We start from the raw sequence: 16,758 nt of genomic DNA, 5'->3' as shown, positions 1-16,758 counted from the left end.
GTTGATGTTCAGGCAAAATTCCTGAGGTTGATTTTTTTTTGATTGAGCAATGATAGGACTGAATAAAGACCCACCTAAACTAACGTTTCTTTCTGTGAATTACTATTAAAAATAAGAGATGTTTTAATAAAAATTAAGTGATAACAATATTAGACTTTTAGGAATATTTGTATCTAAATAAATTTACTGTATTTTTAACTTGATAATGTGACAAGAAAAGAAAAATAAAAATTAATTTTAAAGCAAGAAAATAAGAAAAACTTTGAAGGAGCAGAAAGTCCCTCATTAAAGATAAATTTTTAAAAACAAATCAATTTATCAAATTTGCATACATGTAGTAGGTTTTCACATTGGTGTTATTTTCTTAAATACTTCAATGTGCTTGTTGCTTGATTACCCAGCAAGTAGTGTTGCTTTGATTGTAAGGAAAAAAGAGCCTCAAATGTGTGCTATTTTAAGCCTGGGATATAGCAAGGCATAATAGCAATAACAAAAAGCATGAAAAAGCATGAAAAAGGAGCAGGGAGCTGGAGGGATGCTCATCTGGACATATCTTATAAAGTATTCTTTTATGTATATACATACACATGTGTATGTCTGTATTAAAGAATAGAGTCTTTGTTTAAATGCATCAGACTGGTCTGAATAGCAAATGTAGCTCTAAATTGCTTTTTTACGACTACATATAGTTTGCTTTGGATGGATCATGCCTGTCCTGGCTGCTGTTATCTGTAACTCACACACCGTCCTCAGCTGGGATTGCTGTTTGTTTAACATTGGAGTTGCTCAGTCTGCCTCACACCAGGTGTAGAACAGGGCCTGTTGGCTCAAGGAGCCCGACCACTTCAAAGATCTCACAGAGATTTGCAAAAAAGAACAATAAACAAGATCTGCTTCAAACCTGCACCAGAACAGCAATGAGGGGACCAAGCCAATCCTGCTGATTGCTGCGCTATGCTAAATGTGTGTGTCTGCAAGAAGGACTCCTTTATAGACCATCTTACATTAACTAGGGATTAGTAGTTTTTTAAACAATTAAATTAGCAGAGTTTTAATAGGATTGTAACTACTGAAAAAGCGGAGTCAGCTGCTCATCTACACATTCAAACCATATGCAGAGTTAAGTGACAAGCACAAACCATTGCCTTCCCTGCCAGCCTCTTCCCCTCTTCCCTGACCTTTTCTTCTGTGTTACAGAATTGCTAGAAATAAGTAGCTTTGGATAGAAAAACAGTTTATCATTATTTCCTCTTGTGGCAGAAGAAGAAGAAGAAAATTGTAACTTACTTATTGACTTGTGCATTCAGCAGATTTCAGGCTTGCGCAAGACCCAGGACTCAAGGAGCCCAAGACTATGTGGGTTTATAGGTTTGCACAGAAACAGACACATGGACACAGACACACACCATCTCTTAGTAGAGGGCCCACATAACATATCTTAGTATCTTCAAGCTTTTGAGGACAGCACTGGGAATACTGGAAGCAGGTATTAAGGTTAGATTTCAACATTTCTTGAGGTCCATTTCACATTTACTACAGGGTGTGATTCGATGCTTGGAATGTCTAGGAGGCAAGTGCTCTTTCCAATCAGAATTGGTTGCCAACTTATGTTCTACTTCCATCCTGCACAGCCAATGTCACGTGTGAAAGGGCTGGATTTTTCCTACAGAAATGGACATAGCAGTGCTAAGTCCATGTATTGTCCAAACTGGAGAGTGATATATCTAGGAAAATATTCTTAGAAAAAAAACATGTTCTAATACACTAATTTTATTCTGATCAGTTTTGTGGCCTGAAGCCACACCTTGCCCTCGCTGCTGCAAATCAGAACAAGCTCCTGGGTGTGATAGCTGTGGTCAGGGTACAGGTGATGCCAGTGAAAGGAGACTTAGAACCATTGTGTTTCATATCAGCTATCAAACCTGAAAGCAGTCTTACCGTGTCCTCTATGTTTAGAATATCTCACACGTGATGTTCCTGATTTCCTGGTCTACAGAGCAATAAGGTGACTAAATTTGCATGAGCTAGATTTATTCAACAGCCGTCTCACAAGTTGACTTGAAGCAGGCTCCAGTTCGTGAAACAATTTGTTGTGAACTTTGAATGATCCAGCATAGATGTCATGGAAAAGCCAGCGTTGTTTGTCTCTGATTCCCTCTTCCAAGGGAAGTCACATATATTGAGTGTTCCTGTCATGAAAAGTGAGCTCAAGTAGATGGTATTAGCTCCTGGGGTCAAATTGAGGGAGGCTGCAATGAAGGCTTGGCTGATGTTCAAGGACTGCAGGAGGGTGGGGGTTTAATGGATGGCAGTGTTTTCCTAACTTTGCTCCCATTGTGAGTATTTTTTAGATTACGCTGTTGTGCAAGAAATTTATTTAAAGGATTATAAAAATATTTTCTTGTAAAAATGCATATTTTTCTAAGGCCAAGAGGTATCTAGAGATTAGGAAGGCTCAACTGGTAATAAATGCACTCAAATAATAGTAATTCTTTCTTCAAAAGTACATGTATCTAAGCACAGAAACACTCAGCATGTTTTTGTTTGCCTGTTTTAACTCAGCAGTGAGACAGAAGTACCTAATTCCTTGTGTTTCTCCAGGAGATGTTTATGCCAATAGTGAACTAATACATATAGCATTGAGAACTGGTCATAGTGAGCAGCCTGCTGAGTTTTAAATACATTGCTGGCTCTTTGACTTCTGAATAAATAGCCTGGATCTTGCTTTAGTATAAGCTGATTAGAAATGCAAGGAATTTACAGTAGATAAGGATTTGGCCAAGTACGGTTTTTTCGGAGCTTCTCTCTACCACAGTGCTGTTTATTGTAATGTTAGATGAACGGAGCAGCAGCTGCTATTCTGAGCTATTCTACCCTGAGCTATTCTAACAGGAAATGGTGAAGAACAAGTTCATTCAGATAATGTTGCAGAACAGCAAAGCAGTAGCACAGGGGTGGATTATACAGCCTGGGTGGAGAAGAGGAATTGCACCCTCATAGCATCTGCAGATGACATGAACTTGGGGGACCAGCAGTTAATGCTTAGGTGAGCAGAGTCTCTGTTCAGAGGGACCTGGCCAGGCTGGAGGAATGGTTGACAGACTTCATGAAGTTCAGTGAAGATAAATCCAGATTCCTGCGTTTGTGACTGAGTAGTGCCATTCAGCAGAACAAGATGGGAGGAATATCAGGTACTTGCTGAAAAGTACCTTATGATCCTGATGGAAAATAAGCAGAATATGAGTCAGCAGCTCAGCTTTGTAGTAAAGGGGTTATAGAGTAAAACATGCCCTTCTCAGATGTAGGCACTGGAGAGGCAACATTCACAAGTTGCAGGAAGGGAAATTACAAGTGAATACAAGGGGAAAGTTCCTCACTGAAAGAGTAGTGCAGTGACTAGGTTGCCCAAGAGGCTGTGGAGTCTCTATGCCTGAAGGCATGCAAAACACAGCTGGACAAGGCCTCGAGGAACATGGTCTAATTTTAAAGTTGATCCTGCTTTGAAGACCTCCATAAGTACCTAATTTGCTTAGATTGGTATATTCTGTGAAGACCTAATATAATTACAAAACATCATTTTTTGGTGAACTTGCTGCAACAGCATTTGAAAAAAATACATAATTTGGTTTATCTTGGAACTTTTTATATTTCTTTTTTTTTTTAGCGCAGGGGCTTAAATGTAAGTGTCCTGGAGCAAACTTCCCCATTTTGAACAACTTAAGTCCTGAGTTTTCAGAGACTATCACCTTTGGATGGTACACATTAGCACATTCCTTACCTGGTGGTTTTCCAGTGGTGTTCCATATGACCTTTTTCACTTTTTCCCAAAGGAAGTTGGTCTTAGGACACTTTTGAAAATCTTAATAACTCTTTTAAATAATAAAAGGTATTCAAGTACTTTAGCCTTGGGCTCCTAAAAGCATGTACTTGATACATTTATCTCAGATTGGATATTGTTTTCCTGGTCTTCACTCATAGTAATGTGGTTCAGTGCTCGCGAATTCAAATTGATGGTTCTTGCCCAACTGAATAGATTTATTTCTTTTTTTCCTCCTGAAGTTGCTTTTATCACAGAGTATAACATTTCTTTTGTGGTCACGGGCTGGTAGTTTTGAAAGCCAGTACAGTTCAAGTCTTCTGTTTGGAAACCATCTTGTAGTGTTTTCATTTGATTTTCTTGTCTTAATGTATCTTAGTTTTTATAGCCCCCCTTTTTTTTTTTTGAATGTCAGGAGTTAAAAGCATTATCCATTCATGCCTATCAAATGCAGTAGAAAGTAAATTATTCCAGTTTTTGTTTGAGCCTGTTCATTCTTTGTTTGACAAGGATACACTGAAACGACTGCAAAGTAAAAAAAAAATATCTGGAATGTCAAGTAGCGAAGTTTCATTTGCCACCTTTTCTTGTAAACAGAAATGAGAGATTTAAACATGGGTGTGGTCTTGTTTGAACAGAGCACTCACATTAATTCAAGCATGCTTTTCCTCCTGGAACTGCTTGTCTGGATTTGCTTTAGGGATAACATTTTTTTCCACTAGTTTTTATTCAGCAATCGCCCTGGGTTCTAGCCATTTGGGCTGCAGACATTTTAGGACTTGTTTCCAGTATTTGAGCCTGCATTTATAAGAGCCCAATCTCCTAGAATCCATTCATACGAGTAATGTTGTGTGTCCCACCTCCTCTGCAGCTCAGATGGGGAAATTCAGAGCCAAACTGGAATGCTGTGTGTTTTAACATAGAGAAGTGCAGTTTGTAGTTTGGGGCTGGATTTGAGGTTATAGGCTCCCTTTGCAATGAAACTCATAACCTGGGGTGAAAAAGTGCAAGTCACTGACTTCAGTGGAACTACTTCATACTGTTTAACTTGAAAAATGTATGTATGGCATTTCTTATTCTAGTCATGTGCTTGTGTTGTGATCAGTGATGCATGTCTATATCAGTTTTCAAAGCCTTTATAAAAGGAGCCATTATAAAATGAAAATATGCATTAGAAATTATGTGATATGATGTGAAAACTAATTTCTATGTGAATGGACACACTGTAGAAGTGAACAGACATTAGATGCAGACCATTCATATTACAGATGCACTAAAGTCCAGACTAAGGGAAACTGGAAAATCTGCTTTAACAATAAGGTTTTTTTTACCTAAATCAAATGAAATTTTTGAAACTCAAAATCTTCTTTATATTTTCACAATTCAGTATGGATTCCTATATTTGGGGTTATTTATGACTTCTTTTCTTAATTATGTTTTTCTTAATTGTATTTTTATAAGCAGTCTGCTGAAGGCAGTGACTTAGTGTCAGTATGAAAATTTTCATTTGGTTGACTGACAGGATGATGCCATAGTTTATCCTCAGAGATGTTCTGTGTGTGCGCTGTTTACATAATATATGTGCTGTTTACATAATATATTGATACACCTGAGAGAAATACTTGTATTTTTTTCAGTATTTTGTATCTTTATGGATGACTCAGCTGGGAAAAATACTGACTATACAATGCTACTACAGAACATTTTCTGTGTGCCTTGTGATATTTCACAAGAGGTTAGGCTGGAAGTACCCCTACGGTACTAGTGCTGAGTGGAATGCAGCTTCTCTGTGAAACTTCATGGTACTCTGAAGTACTAAACAAGATACATACACAGATCCAAGAGCCTTGTGTAGATGTTTGGAGTGACATCGGCATGGGGAAGGGTTTCAGACTCCTTTTCTCATGGCTTTCCCTGGTGTCATGGTTTGAGATAGTCCCCAAATCCAATCCCCTAGCTCCATCCCCCCTCCCACATCTCAACCCAATGTGAGATGGGTTTTTCCAGACAAAACACACCAGACTCAAAGTGGGGGAAAGGGAATATATTACAATGACTGTACAAATAAATACCATATCACATTATACACATGATCACACACTATCTCTACCATGACATATAGTATTTACAGTGGATCAGGTCTCCTCTCCCCTCCAAATAAAAGTCCAGGAGGGAAAGAAGGACAGATCCCTTCCAGTCCTTAAGCAGCAGCATCTTCTGAGGCAGCAGGTTCTGTCTGTCTTCTCCACATGCAGCAGCTGATTGCTGGCTTTCTGCCAGCACTCAACGAGGGAGGTATCAAACTCCCCCGGCCCCATCGCCTCACAACCGAGGGGTCTTCCGTGGGCTTCGTAACCCCAGACAAGGTTGTATCACCACGTCATATCACGAAGACACAGGGGGGTCTTCGTGACTGTCTGGTATCTTCAGGAGACTCAGCTCCTTGCTTGCAGGGCTTTTGTGCCACTGCCTCTCAGGCTGCCACCACGGCAGCAGTGCGAGGGGGGAAAGCCAAGGTCAACTCCCCCTGCATTCCATCTGGCCGTCCCGGTCCAGCTCCCGGGACGCTCTGAGCTTCTCAGGTCCTCTCTCTCTCCAGTGCTGCATACTCCAAGGCTCCTCTAAAATAGGAGTCCATGTCCCTCTTCTCCAAGAGGGTCTCCAAGGGAGTTTTGGGGAATCTGGTACAGTCTCTTACCCCAAACTCTGTCTCTCTGCTGCTCTATTCTTCTCCTCCCTCTCCAGGAGTCTTCTCTCCGGTGCTGCATGTTGTTTCTGCTGCTTCTTCAGTTCAGGTCTTATCTCCTGGCTCTCTGCCACCGTTTCTCTGGTCAGTCCCGGCTGCTGTTCTGCTTCCATGGAGAAAACACTCTCCCAGCATAACTACAGGCACCTAGCCCAGCTTTATGCTGTTCCAGGTCCCTGCAGCCCCCCAGCCAGGGGCTGGGAGGGGGCCAGAGGCCCCAAGGGGCGTAGAGCCCCTACCTCGTGGCTCACAACATGGCCACCTCTCCTACAACAACCAAAACTACAACTCTTCTCTTCCGGTCTGGTTGTGATATGTTTACATTTCTGCAGGAGCGCCCATTGGGCAAAACTTCAAAACTTCTAGGGGTTTCCACCCCTTGGGGTCTACCACTTTTCTCAGCCTCTGGGGGAAAACAAGGTCCAAACCACGACACCTGGGAACCTTTTTGGGGACTCACACTGCTATGTGGAGGGGGATCTACATCTTCTGCCAAGGCTTGGCTGCGCAAGGGCTCCATCTATGTGGGGATGTGACTAATTGCCCTCACCTCACATGACCACAATTGTAGTGCCTTCTGCCTTTTCTTCTGGTCCACGGAGCTGCCCTGTTATCTTTTGATACCCTTTGAAGTTCATTAGGTGGCAACTCATGCCGTTTCTTAACTTCCCCTGCCCTATCACATAATTACTTAATAGTTTGAAATATTTATTGAGCATGAAGCCTAATTACACCGTAGATGAGCAGAACATTCAATACTCCCTTGAGAATCTGGCACATGGCTAATTACAGCTTTGTAATTAGCCATGCAGCACGCTTAGAAGAAACCTCTAAGCCTGCCGAGCCCCAGCAGTGCAACAGAAAGAGGGGTGAAAAGTGCACACCTTGTGAAAGCAAAACGAGGATTCAAAATTAAATAGAAAAAAAGAGAAATTTTTCCAGCAAATTATGCTTAGGCATCTGAAAGTATTATTTGGACTAAGTTTGAGAGGCATGAGAGAAGGGAATGGAGGGGCAGGGAAGAAGAGAAAAACTAGCTTTTATTTCTGGGTTTGTGAATCAGAAATTGGAAGTGTTACAAGGACTTTGGACAAAAATGAATTGAAATAGACAACTACTTAAAATTGCATTCTATAAAACAGAGTGCACAGCAGTGCTTCAGACTGACACTAGCTGAAAGATTCACTGCGGATTCAAAAGCATTGTAATGCTCAGCTGTCATTTCCTATGAACATAATAAAACAAAAAGCAAAGGTGAAAGAAACCTGAAGTTTTAAATTTCCCTAGGAATTAGGACTTTGATTTTTCTAGTCTTCAACTCATCACCTCCTGCCACCCACTATGTTCTTTCATTGGTTCAATATTGACTCATAAGGAAGTATGATATCCTCTGAATTTCCTATGTCTTCAGATTTTCACATGAGGACTCCCATCCAATTACTGACAAAGAATAGAGATGCTTGTGCAGCATGACCTGGTCACCACTTACTGCAGAACGGCTGTAGGTTAATTGAAATTTTCTCTTATTCACATGAATGCCATGTTTCTAAGTGTGCTGATTTTGGCTGGGGTAATTTTCTTCTCAGTGGCTAGTACAGAGCTATGTTTTGGATTTGTGCTGAACACAGGATTGATGATATAGCAATATTTTTGGTATTGCTGAGCAGGGCTTACACAGAGCCAGTAAGGCCTTTTCTGCTTTTTGTACTGCCACACTGGCGAGGAGGCTGGGGGTGCATGGGAGGTCGGGAGGAGACAGAGGTGACCCAAAATGACCAAAGGGATCTTCCATATTGTATCATCTCAGTGTATAAAGTAAGGGAAGAAGGAGAAAGGGGGGATGTTTGGAATGATAGTGTTTGTCTTCCCAAGTCACTGTTACATATGATGGGGCCCTGCTCTCCTGGGGATGGCTGAACACCTGCCTGCCCATAGGAAGCAGTGAATTAATTCCTGGTTTTTCTTTGCTTGTGTGCACAGCTTTTGCTTTCTGTATTAAACTGTATTTATCTCAACCCATCTTCTGGCTTTTACCCTTCTGATTCTCTCCCCAGTCCTGTTGGTGGGGAAGTGAGCAAGTGGCTGCGTGGGGCTTGGTTGCTGACTGGGGTTAAACCATGACGCTAAGTATTAGTTTCAAGCATCTCTGAATTACATTAAAAGCTCAATTATTCTTGGGGAAAAGAAATCTCATTTAATTAAATAAACGTTGTAACTGTCTAGAATTATTACTGGCTTTTTAGCAGGCCACAGAAATCTAAAGACAAGCCTCATTAACTTACAGTGAAAAGCACCACTTCTTTCTGAGATAACAATGTGGAGCAAGTATTTGAATGTGCAATTAATCACTTTTGTTCTGAGAGAGTCAAAAATGAGCGTGTGTTGGTACCATTCGTTTTCACGTTCATGTTTCATAGACCATGACAATTTTCTGTTCTAGTGGTTGCATTGCAGTGGAGAGGTTTAGCACAGCCCTTGCTTAGTTCTGTATGTCGTAATAACAAACATCTGCATTTTAATTCTTCCATTGTGCATTTGTATGTTTTAGGAGAGCTAGCTACATAATTACAGCAAGGTGTGGTGACCCTTCTTACGCAGTGCTGTGCCCTATAGGTAACATCCAGGTGAGGAATAACAGCAACAACATTTGGTTCCCAAACTACAGGCCACCTTCAGGCTTCCCAAACTGAGATCCCAGGGTTGTGATCCCATATCTCTAATCCAAAGTGCTGTCAGTGCAGGTGAGATATTGTGCTTCTGAAAACATGACTCCTCTTCCATGGATGCATCTGGTGGACCCTCAGTACTTTACTGGAGTCTCACTGTCTTTTTCTGATTTCACATGCAAGCTGGCACAAAATGCTATCCAGAACAAAAGATTGACCACTATTGACTTTACAAGCCCCAGATTAATACAATTTTTTCCAAACAACATGATGCCATAGTCCTTTATATTGTAGCAATTTCACACTTAAACTTATCCCAGATGCTGATGTTCTGATGCTGTGAACTCCAGTATAGCAGTCTTTTCAGTGAAGAACCATCTTGAAACTGTTTACCTTATCTGTTAGCAAGGTTTTCAGGTAGCATCACGTTAACATCATTATGATGCTTCCAAAATTACCTCACTTAAATACAGTCCGTTCAGAGTGTGGGGAGAATGGGACCATATCATGGTCCTCTCTACTCTCCTCGGTGTCTGCAATGTGCCCAGCTTTGCCATTGATGCAGAGCAGAGAAGGAGATTGAGTTAAGCTGCCTGAATATGGTCAAACTGTCACAAAGGGAACTAGGAATCACTTACTAGCACACTGTAAAACACCCAGACTTCCTATGTAAACAAGGCCAATACTATTAAAAAAGGGGAAGAAATGTTACTTTTACTAATAAGTTTGGCCATTTCTTTAATGGCCCAATGATGCATTATTAACATAGCTGGATATTTTAAACAGATCCATTCCTAAAAAAAAAAAGGAAAAGAAAACATGTTCTTGGCCTTGTAAAGCACTGCTTTACAAACACAAATTCTCTCATACCTCAAGATGAATATCCTCCCTATTCCCTACTCAAAATTTTCAATTTCCCTTCTTTTGTTTGACTAATGAGAGAAGGTAACGCTTCAGTTAAGACAAATTAATATTCCAATAACTGAGAAGAAGCATAAATCAGTCCAAGATTTCTTAGAGGTGCATTTTTCTTGCCTATAGGTTTGGGAAGATCTCTAGGTTTTAAAGCTGTAAGGTTTAGGAAGGTCCCAACAATAGTGCAGACAAAATTTAATATCACATATACAAAGAAAAGTATGAACATTAACTTCCCACACTGGCCTATTCCCATGATGTTTAGACCCTTCAGATACTTGTAGACATTTACCATATTTTCCCTTAGTCATTGTTTGGCTGAGCTTATACATGCTTAGGCCTTTTAGTCTTTTCTCATAAATCAAACTGCAACCCATAATTACTTCCGTTACTTTTATCTGAAGCTTTACCAGTTTGATGACATCTTTCTGGGATCAAGATTTATTCCAAAATTCGAGAGAAAACTGTAGTCATTGCTGCTTCTAGGGTCAGTCCCAAAGTTAGTGCCCATGATGCTTAAGAAAGGGATGGTGAAAGTTTCTGAGATGCAGAGAGAAAACAGTGGGAACTGTGCTACATTGGGCACAGACTGGTGTCCTCAGAGACAGTTCAGACCAAAGGGGAGGTGTTCCCTTCTACTAGATTTATTTTTGCATGTGGATAATGCATTGATGGAGTAAGAAATCTTGCTAATATTGCAGTCTGGTTTTTAGTCCTTGAGAGCATATATGGAAGAAAATTAAAAGCAGAGAAACTGTGCTTTTCCATCTCGGTCACTGCATCCTTGGGCTGGAAACTCTCAATTGCTTTTGTAACAGGCAGAACCAACTGAAAACTTGTGCAAGGAGGAAAAAAAATGGTGCTGTTGTAAAACAAAACTTTGGTACAATTAGAGAACAAGTGCATGCAAAGAATGAAGGTGATGTCATCTGGACACAAGCACAAGAGTACAGTGCACAACTAATTCATCCTGGCTTGGATAGCTGTGTGTGTGGACTGAATAATCACTAAGCCTGAGGGCAAAGCAGAGTGATAGATGGCAAAGTACAGCATGGGAGAGGAAAGGGGGAAATGCACAGCTTTTACTGAGATGTGTGGCAAGCTTCATTGGAAGGTGAAGGTGTAGTGAGTATTTGTCACCCTGGAGAGACGGGGTGATGTTGGGCTTGATGAGTTTCCCTCCACTGGCCTTCAGTACTGAAACAGATCTGATGAGACCACAGCAGTGTTTAGGCATACAAGGTGTAAATTACCTCAGGAAAATGGTGAAAACATACTCCTTTTAAAGTTTTACATTTTCTGTGGTTTTGGATGATTGGCAAAGTGGATTTACCTGCAGGGTATAGGCTTTCTCATTTTCTCTTTGAGAATGAACTACAATTTGTCACTGCTTTCTCCTGAGTGAGGGATCATCTCAAGTCTTATTCACAGTCTAGAAATAAAAATAAAATACAGTATGATACACTTTGCTCATCCAGACTTCTTTTTCAATTCCACAACCTATAGACATGTTCCTTGCTGTGAGAAATTGCTGAATTTAAGCTTACTCTCATTTATCCACTGAATTACCAGGAAAATGTTTTTAAAAAATCAGTGCAGAGAGGAGTTATTTTCTTTCCAAGCCAAGTAGAATTAAATTCTGTCAGTGAGAGATCGTTTCTAAAATACATTGTCAGATGTTGCTCATTTCCATGCAAAAAGGGGTCTTCTTTGCCAAATATGCATGGCGTGTTTGTTCCATGCTATGAGCAGCGCTTATGGTGGGTTGCTGTCATTGGTCAAATGAAAAATGAAGGCTCAGTTCCAAACTCTTAGTCACTGTTGTTCTGAATATGTGGAATCTCAAGGGGAAAAAAACCAAGGCTGTCCTTTTTTAAGAAACCACAAGGCCCAATGATGACCATTCAAGGTAATTATATGTAGTGATTTCTTACAAACAATTTCATTAGTTTTCCTTGAGTAATTTACATAACAAAGATAAAATCACTGTTAATAAGTGGAAAGTAAAATTTTACTCTCAAAATTGTCAAAAAAAAAGCTTTATAAGATAGGGCAAATGGGGCTGTGTTCATCCTGGTCAGGTAAACCATTGTGGGATTGCCAGGGCATGTTAGCTTGCTCCCTGCCACAGTTTTGGCTAATATAGGGTAGCACTTTTCCAGATGATGCTGGGATCTGATTGAAATGCTGGACAACCTTGGCCTATTTGAATTACTGGTACATAGTTTAAAGGATCCAGTGGCTCCCCTTCCCCTGGGGAGTGCTGTGCTCCCTCCTGCCTTCAGCACGTTGCCCTAAGTGTTTGCTGGTAGCATTCATTATTCATACTCGTGAGGACTGTGTCTCCTTTAACATTACTCCAGGCTTGCTTGCTTGCATGTGTCTGGAGAGTGAGTCATGTGGACTAGATGGTGTTTTTGAGCCTTCTCCAAGTGATAAGGACACTGAACCCAGGTTTTTCACTACCTGGGAAGTCCTTCAACCAGGAGGCAGTGAGCTGAAAGGGCTGATGTCCTTCCCTTGAAATGATGCAGTTGTCTAATGTGTGAAGAGTTTGATTCTGCTGTGTGAGGCAAGTCCAAGCATTTCTTGTGCTTAGCAGCTTTGTGGGACCTAATTTTTGGATGCAGGTGGTACTTCAGCAAATGCTGAAATGCTGAGGATAGGGCTACCTGGGTGTGCCTGGAAGGAGAACTGTGTCTGGGGAGCTTTAAGTTAAGAGCTTGGTTGGGGAGGAGAGAGATTGGAGGCCTTGTCCCAGATTTCAAGGAAACCTTTGTGGAAGACAGGAGTCCATGTTTAAATATTGCGATTTTTAATTATCATTGCACTGAATGTGTCCCTTAACTCATCAGAAACAGAGAACCTTAACTGATACTGATGAAGTGCTTGAGCAAGTGTTAGTCCACAATTATCAGAAGAATTTGACATTATATTAATTTCTAATTCATACATTTACCTCTTCTACCTTTTCTGTATGTATATTAATAATTGTTAGGGAATTGTTATCCTACCTACCTCCAATTCTTTATATTGAATTTCTTCCCTTTCTCTTGATCTCACTTTTTACTTTTTTTTTAATAATGAATCACAGAAACATCAAATAGAAGCATATTTTTTGACATTTAGATAAAAAACAACCTTATCCAACTTGGACTTCTGACTAGAGTCTATTCCCATGGTTAAGCACATTTTGGATTTAAGAATTTAGCAATGTGCTCTCTCCTTTGTTACAAGGGTGCTATTAGTGGACCAGTGTGGTGTCCACTGCTCTCATTAAAGATCAAGGCAAAACAAATCCAACTCTGAAATTACATTGTTATCAGACTCTTTAAAGTCCTGGAATGACTTAAATTTGTTTCAGTGTGCTCTGTCATCAAGCACTCTGGGTAAACACATACTTTTTCCCAAAAACCATAGTTTCTGCTCAGTTGGAACTATACTGAAAAGACTTTTTTTTCAGAAGTCACTACTGCCATCAATAATTTCATTTCCCAGCTACTCTGAGCTCGTTTGGTTTTGATGCAGTCTTTTCCAGAACCAATTTTGGAATTTAAATGCAAACCCTAATGCATTATTTTGTGGTGTGTTTTAAAACTTAGGAAGGGCAGAAATATTCCTGTGCACAGATGAGCTTAATAATACCTTTTGTATTTTCATTTTCAAGAGGCATTTGTCCCCTGAAGAGTTCCAGGAAGTCTTCAAAATGAGCATTGAGGAATTTGATCGGCTGGCACTTTGGAAGCGGAATGACCTGAAGAAAAAGGCCCTGCTTTTCTAAACCCTCCTGGATAAAATATGTGCTTAATCAAAACAAAAATAGTCTTGCCAGAACTATCACATGCACTTGCTGTTGAACCATTGTCCAGCTTCATTGTGTTAGTATGTGTCGGGGGAAACAAGACAGATAGATGGTAATGTGTTGGGATACAGAGAATTTGCTAATCCTGCATTTCCAGCCAGTTTTGTCAGTAACTCCTGGTCCTACCCAGTTTACAACGTGCGAAAAATCTAGCTTTATTGTTGCTTGCAGTTATTGCTTGATGCATATGGAAATTCTGAAAGGAAGAGAAAAAAGTGTAGCTGTGACACGGGAAATGCATCCAACATTTTGTTCCATTAGGTTTTATAATGCAATTTTTACAAAATCAAGTAAGTAATTCATATAAAATTTTCCAGTGGGGGATCACATGCTATAAAAAAATATGGTAAAAGCCAAAGAAAAGCATATCCGCAAGCAATTATTGCAATTGTTTATGTGTGGTACTTTTTAAGAATGAAAGCAAAAATATGGAAGCACCTTAATTCTACTTCTTATATTTAAACACAGCGTACTCTTTAAAAGGTCCTATTTGTCTAGAAGGTAACTAGCTATCTTTAATTACAACACCAGAGTTTTTATTTTATTAAGAATATATTGTGACATAAAACAGTTATAATCACTAAAATGTATACAGACCTACGTAAAGATTTAGTCCCATTCATCAGGAAAACTGAAGCCTTATACAAAACTGGTTTAAGAGTGTATTGTGCCAGAGGACTGTGTTCTCCTACTAGTTTGGGGTGTTTGGAGAACTTTTTTTTTACATTTCATGCTGATAAAAATACCATGCAATCTTAATTAGTATGTAGATAGATCTATCTACCTATAAAAGAATTATTTTCATTAATATATGTCCTAAGTGAAGACACTCTTACTTTCTCAACTTTCTGGCTTTATGTAATAAGCCATGAGAACTGTGATGGCAATTGGTAGATGTGGAAATGGAACAGTTCAGCATAAAATGTAACAAAAAAAGCTTGGTGTGCTCTATCAATAATACAGCCAATTATAATCAAATATATAAAACCCTCATGCATTACTATTTGCATGTTTCTGTACAAATCAATTTGAAAAGAAAAAATCCTATGTGATACTGGTGCAGTACCTTGAAACTATCTTAAATAACAAGAAAAGCTAACAAAATCTAAGTGTTTGATATGAGCGTTAGACCTTAATATCTCTTCCAGCTGAAAGACTTTATTAAATTTAATAGTTTCATATGATCAGAAGTATGGTTGCTGACAAAGAATGTTTTAAAGTGAGTTGCTAGTTTTGTGTGATACTAAAAGAGCATTACAAAAAGTACGTTTTTCAGCCATGTGTCAGTATTTTGCATTTTTACTGCCTTGAATGTTTGTACTCACCTCCTACTTCACTATGTCTTTTTGCATTTCCTTAAAGTAACTGGTTAATATATGCACTACAACACACTATTTCAACTTGGAAAAATCATAGCATTGAACATGCCTTCTTCCAACTAACATTCAAAGTCCATGCTGTTGGAAATAAATATTTTCTCATGACCTAAATGTTTTGTCTGATGATACAAATGTTAAAAAAAAATTCATTAAAACAAAGACATAACTGAATGACTTTTCTAATGTGTGTATAATTTTTAGATTGTACTGTTGCTTTGGATAGGGTCTTCCCATGATATTAATGTAATGCCACTGAGGAGAGTATTGAGTGAACTTCAGCATGTCAAGTTACTGTAAAGTTGGTCATGATTTAAACAATCCATGTTCTGCCTGCACATGAAAAGTCGCAGTGCACTGAAATGGGTCAGTCCTAAACATGATCAGCAAGGCCCATTGCTACTATGAAAAGCTAAATCCAGCAGAACAACGGGTGAGAGAATGATGATGAGGAAGTTAGATGTTGGTGAAGACCGCTCTTCTCATCTACACCTTCCTGGGACATCAGATTGATTGCAGGCATCTTCTCACTGAGTAAAAAAACTGCAGGTTAATCAAATATGTCAGTGCAGATCAGGTTAGATATGGAACTTTATAAATAATTTGAAAATTTCTTTCCCACAGCAGCTGTTGTACTGATGTAGGATTCAACTTATGCTGTAAGGAAAAAGTACATTACTAAGAAGCACATATGATCAACAGCTCTGTGCTGCTGTACTGTTTTATGTATCAGCAGATGTATGGCTGATGGCAAGTGAGGATGGTGAGATCATGTGAGCTGCTTGACCCATTTACACTGTTTTGAGAAAGTTAATCTGTTATAATGTCAACACCCTTAAAACTGTCTCTTGAAGGTCCTTGCCTCAGGTAGCTGAGCTAAGTCAAATACAACTCTTACTTTACATGCCCCCATGTAGACATTTTAGTTCACAAGCATCAGTTCTTATCACAGTGCACAACTGTATTGGGAGTAGTACCTCATCATCTTTCTATATTTGCTTACAAGTCCTTTTGTCATTCTGTGCTCCCTTTTATGGTCAATGAAGAGAAAAAAGGGTCTTCAGTCAGATCCTGATGTTCAAAACTAGTGAGATGAATTGCCCCGATCCTATTCCTGTGCACTGAATATAAAGAAAGCCAATCTCACTGCAGAAGTATACATTGCAGGCTGTCTAATCTTAGATTAAATTAATTCTATGCCTACAGTCTATCAGTGAAAATAAGCCAGATTTTATCAAGTTGGTGGAATACCACTGGCAGTTCCTTGACCATGTTACCAAATCACTTTCAAGCCACCAGGAAAGTACTTCGAATTGCACAGATCTAACAAAACACCCTAACACAGTAATTCTTTGTGTTCATTATACTATTCACTA

At 39.5% G+C, this 16,758-nt stretch overlaps 1 protein-coding gene across 14 annotated transcripts in view; it reads left to right on the top strand.

The window, feature by feature from the left end:
- ABLIM2 (actin binding LIM protein family member 2) overlaps window positions 1–15,556 on the top strand; it is a 140,449-nt gene extending 124,893 nt beyond the window's left edge. For all 14 annotated transcript variants that reach the window (XM_064653330.1, XM_064653329.1, XM_064653323.1 and 11 more), the window contains one exon: window positions 13,812–15,556. In XM_064653330.1, coding sequence (XP_064509400.1) covers window positions 13,812–13,925 — 114 coding nt within the window. In that variant the 3' untranslated portion in view covers window positions 13,926–15,556. The remainder of the gene's footprint in view (window positions 1–13,811) is intronic.
- The last annotated feature ends 1,202 nt before the right edge of the window (window positions 15,557–16,758 follow it).

Source organism: Pseudopipra pipra, chromosome 4 (assembly GCF_036250125.1).
Source record: "Pseudopipra pipra isolate bDixPip1 chromosome 4, bDixPip1.hap1, whole genome shotgun sequence".
Classification (NCBI taxonomy): domain Eukaryota; kingdom Metazoa; phylum Chordata; class Aves; order Passeriformes; family Pipridae; genus Pseudopipra; species Pseudopipra pipra.
This window is presented reverse-complemented; position numbering and strand designations above follow the sequence as displayed.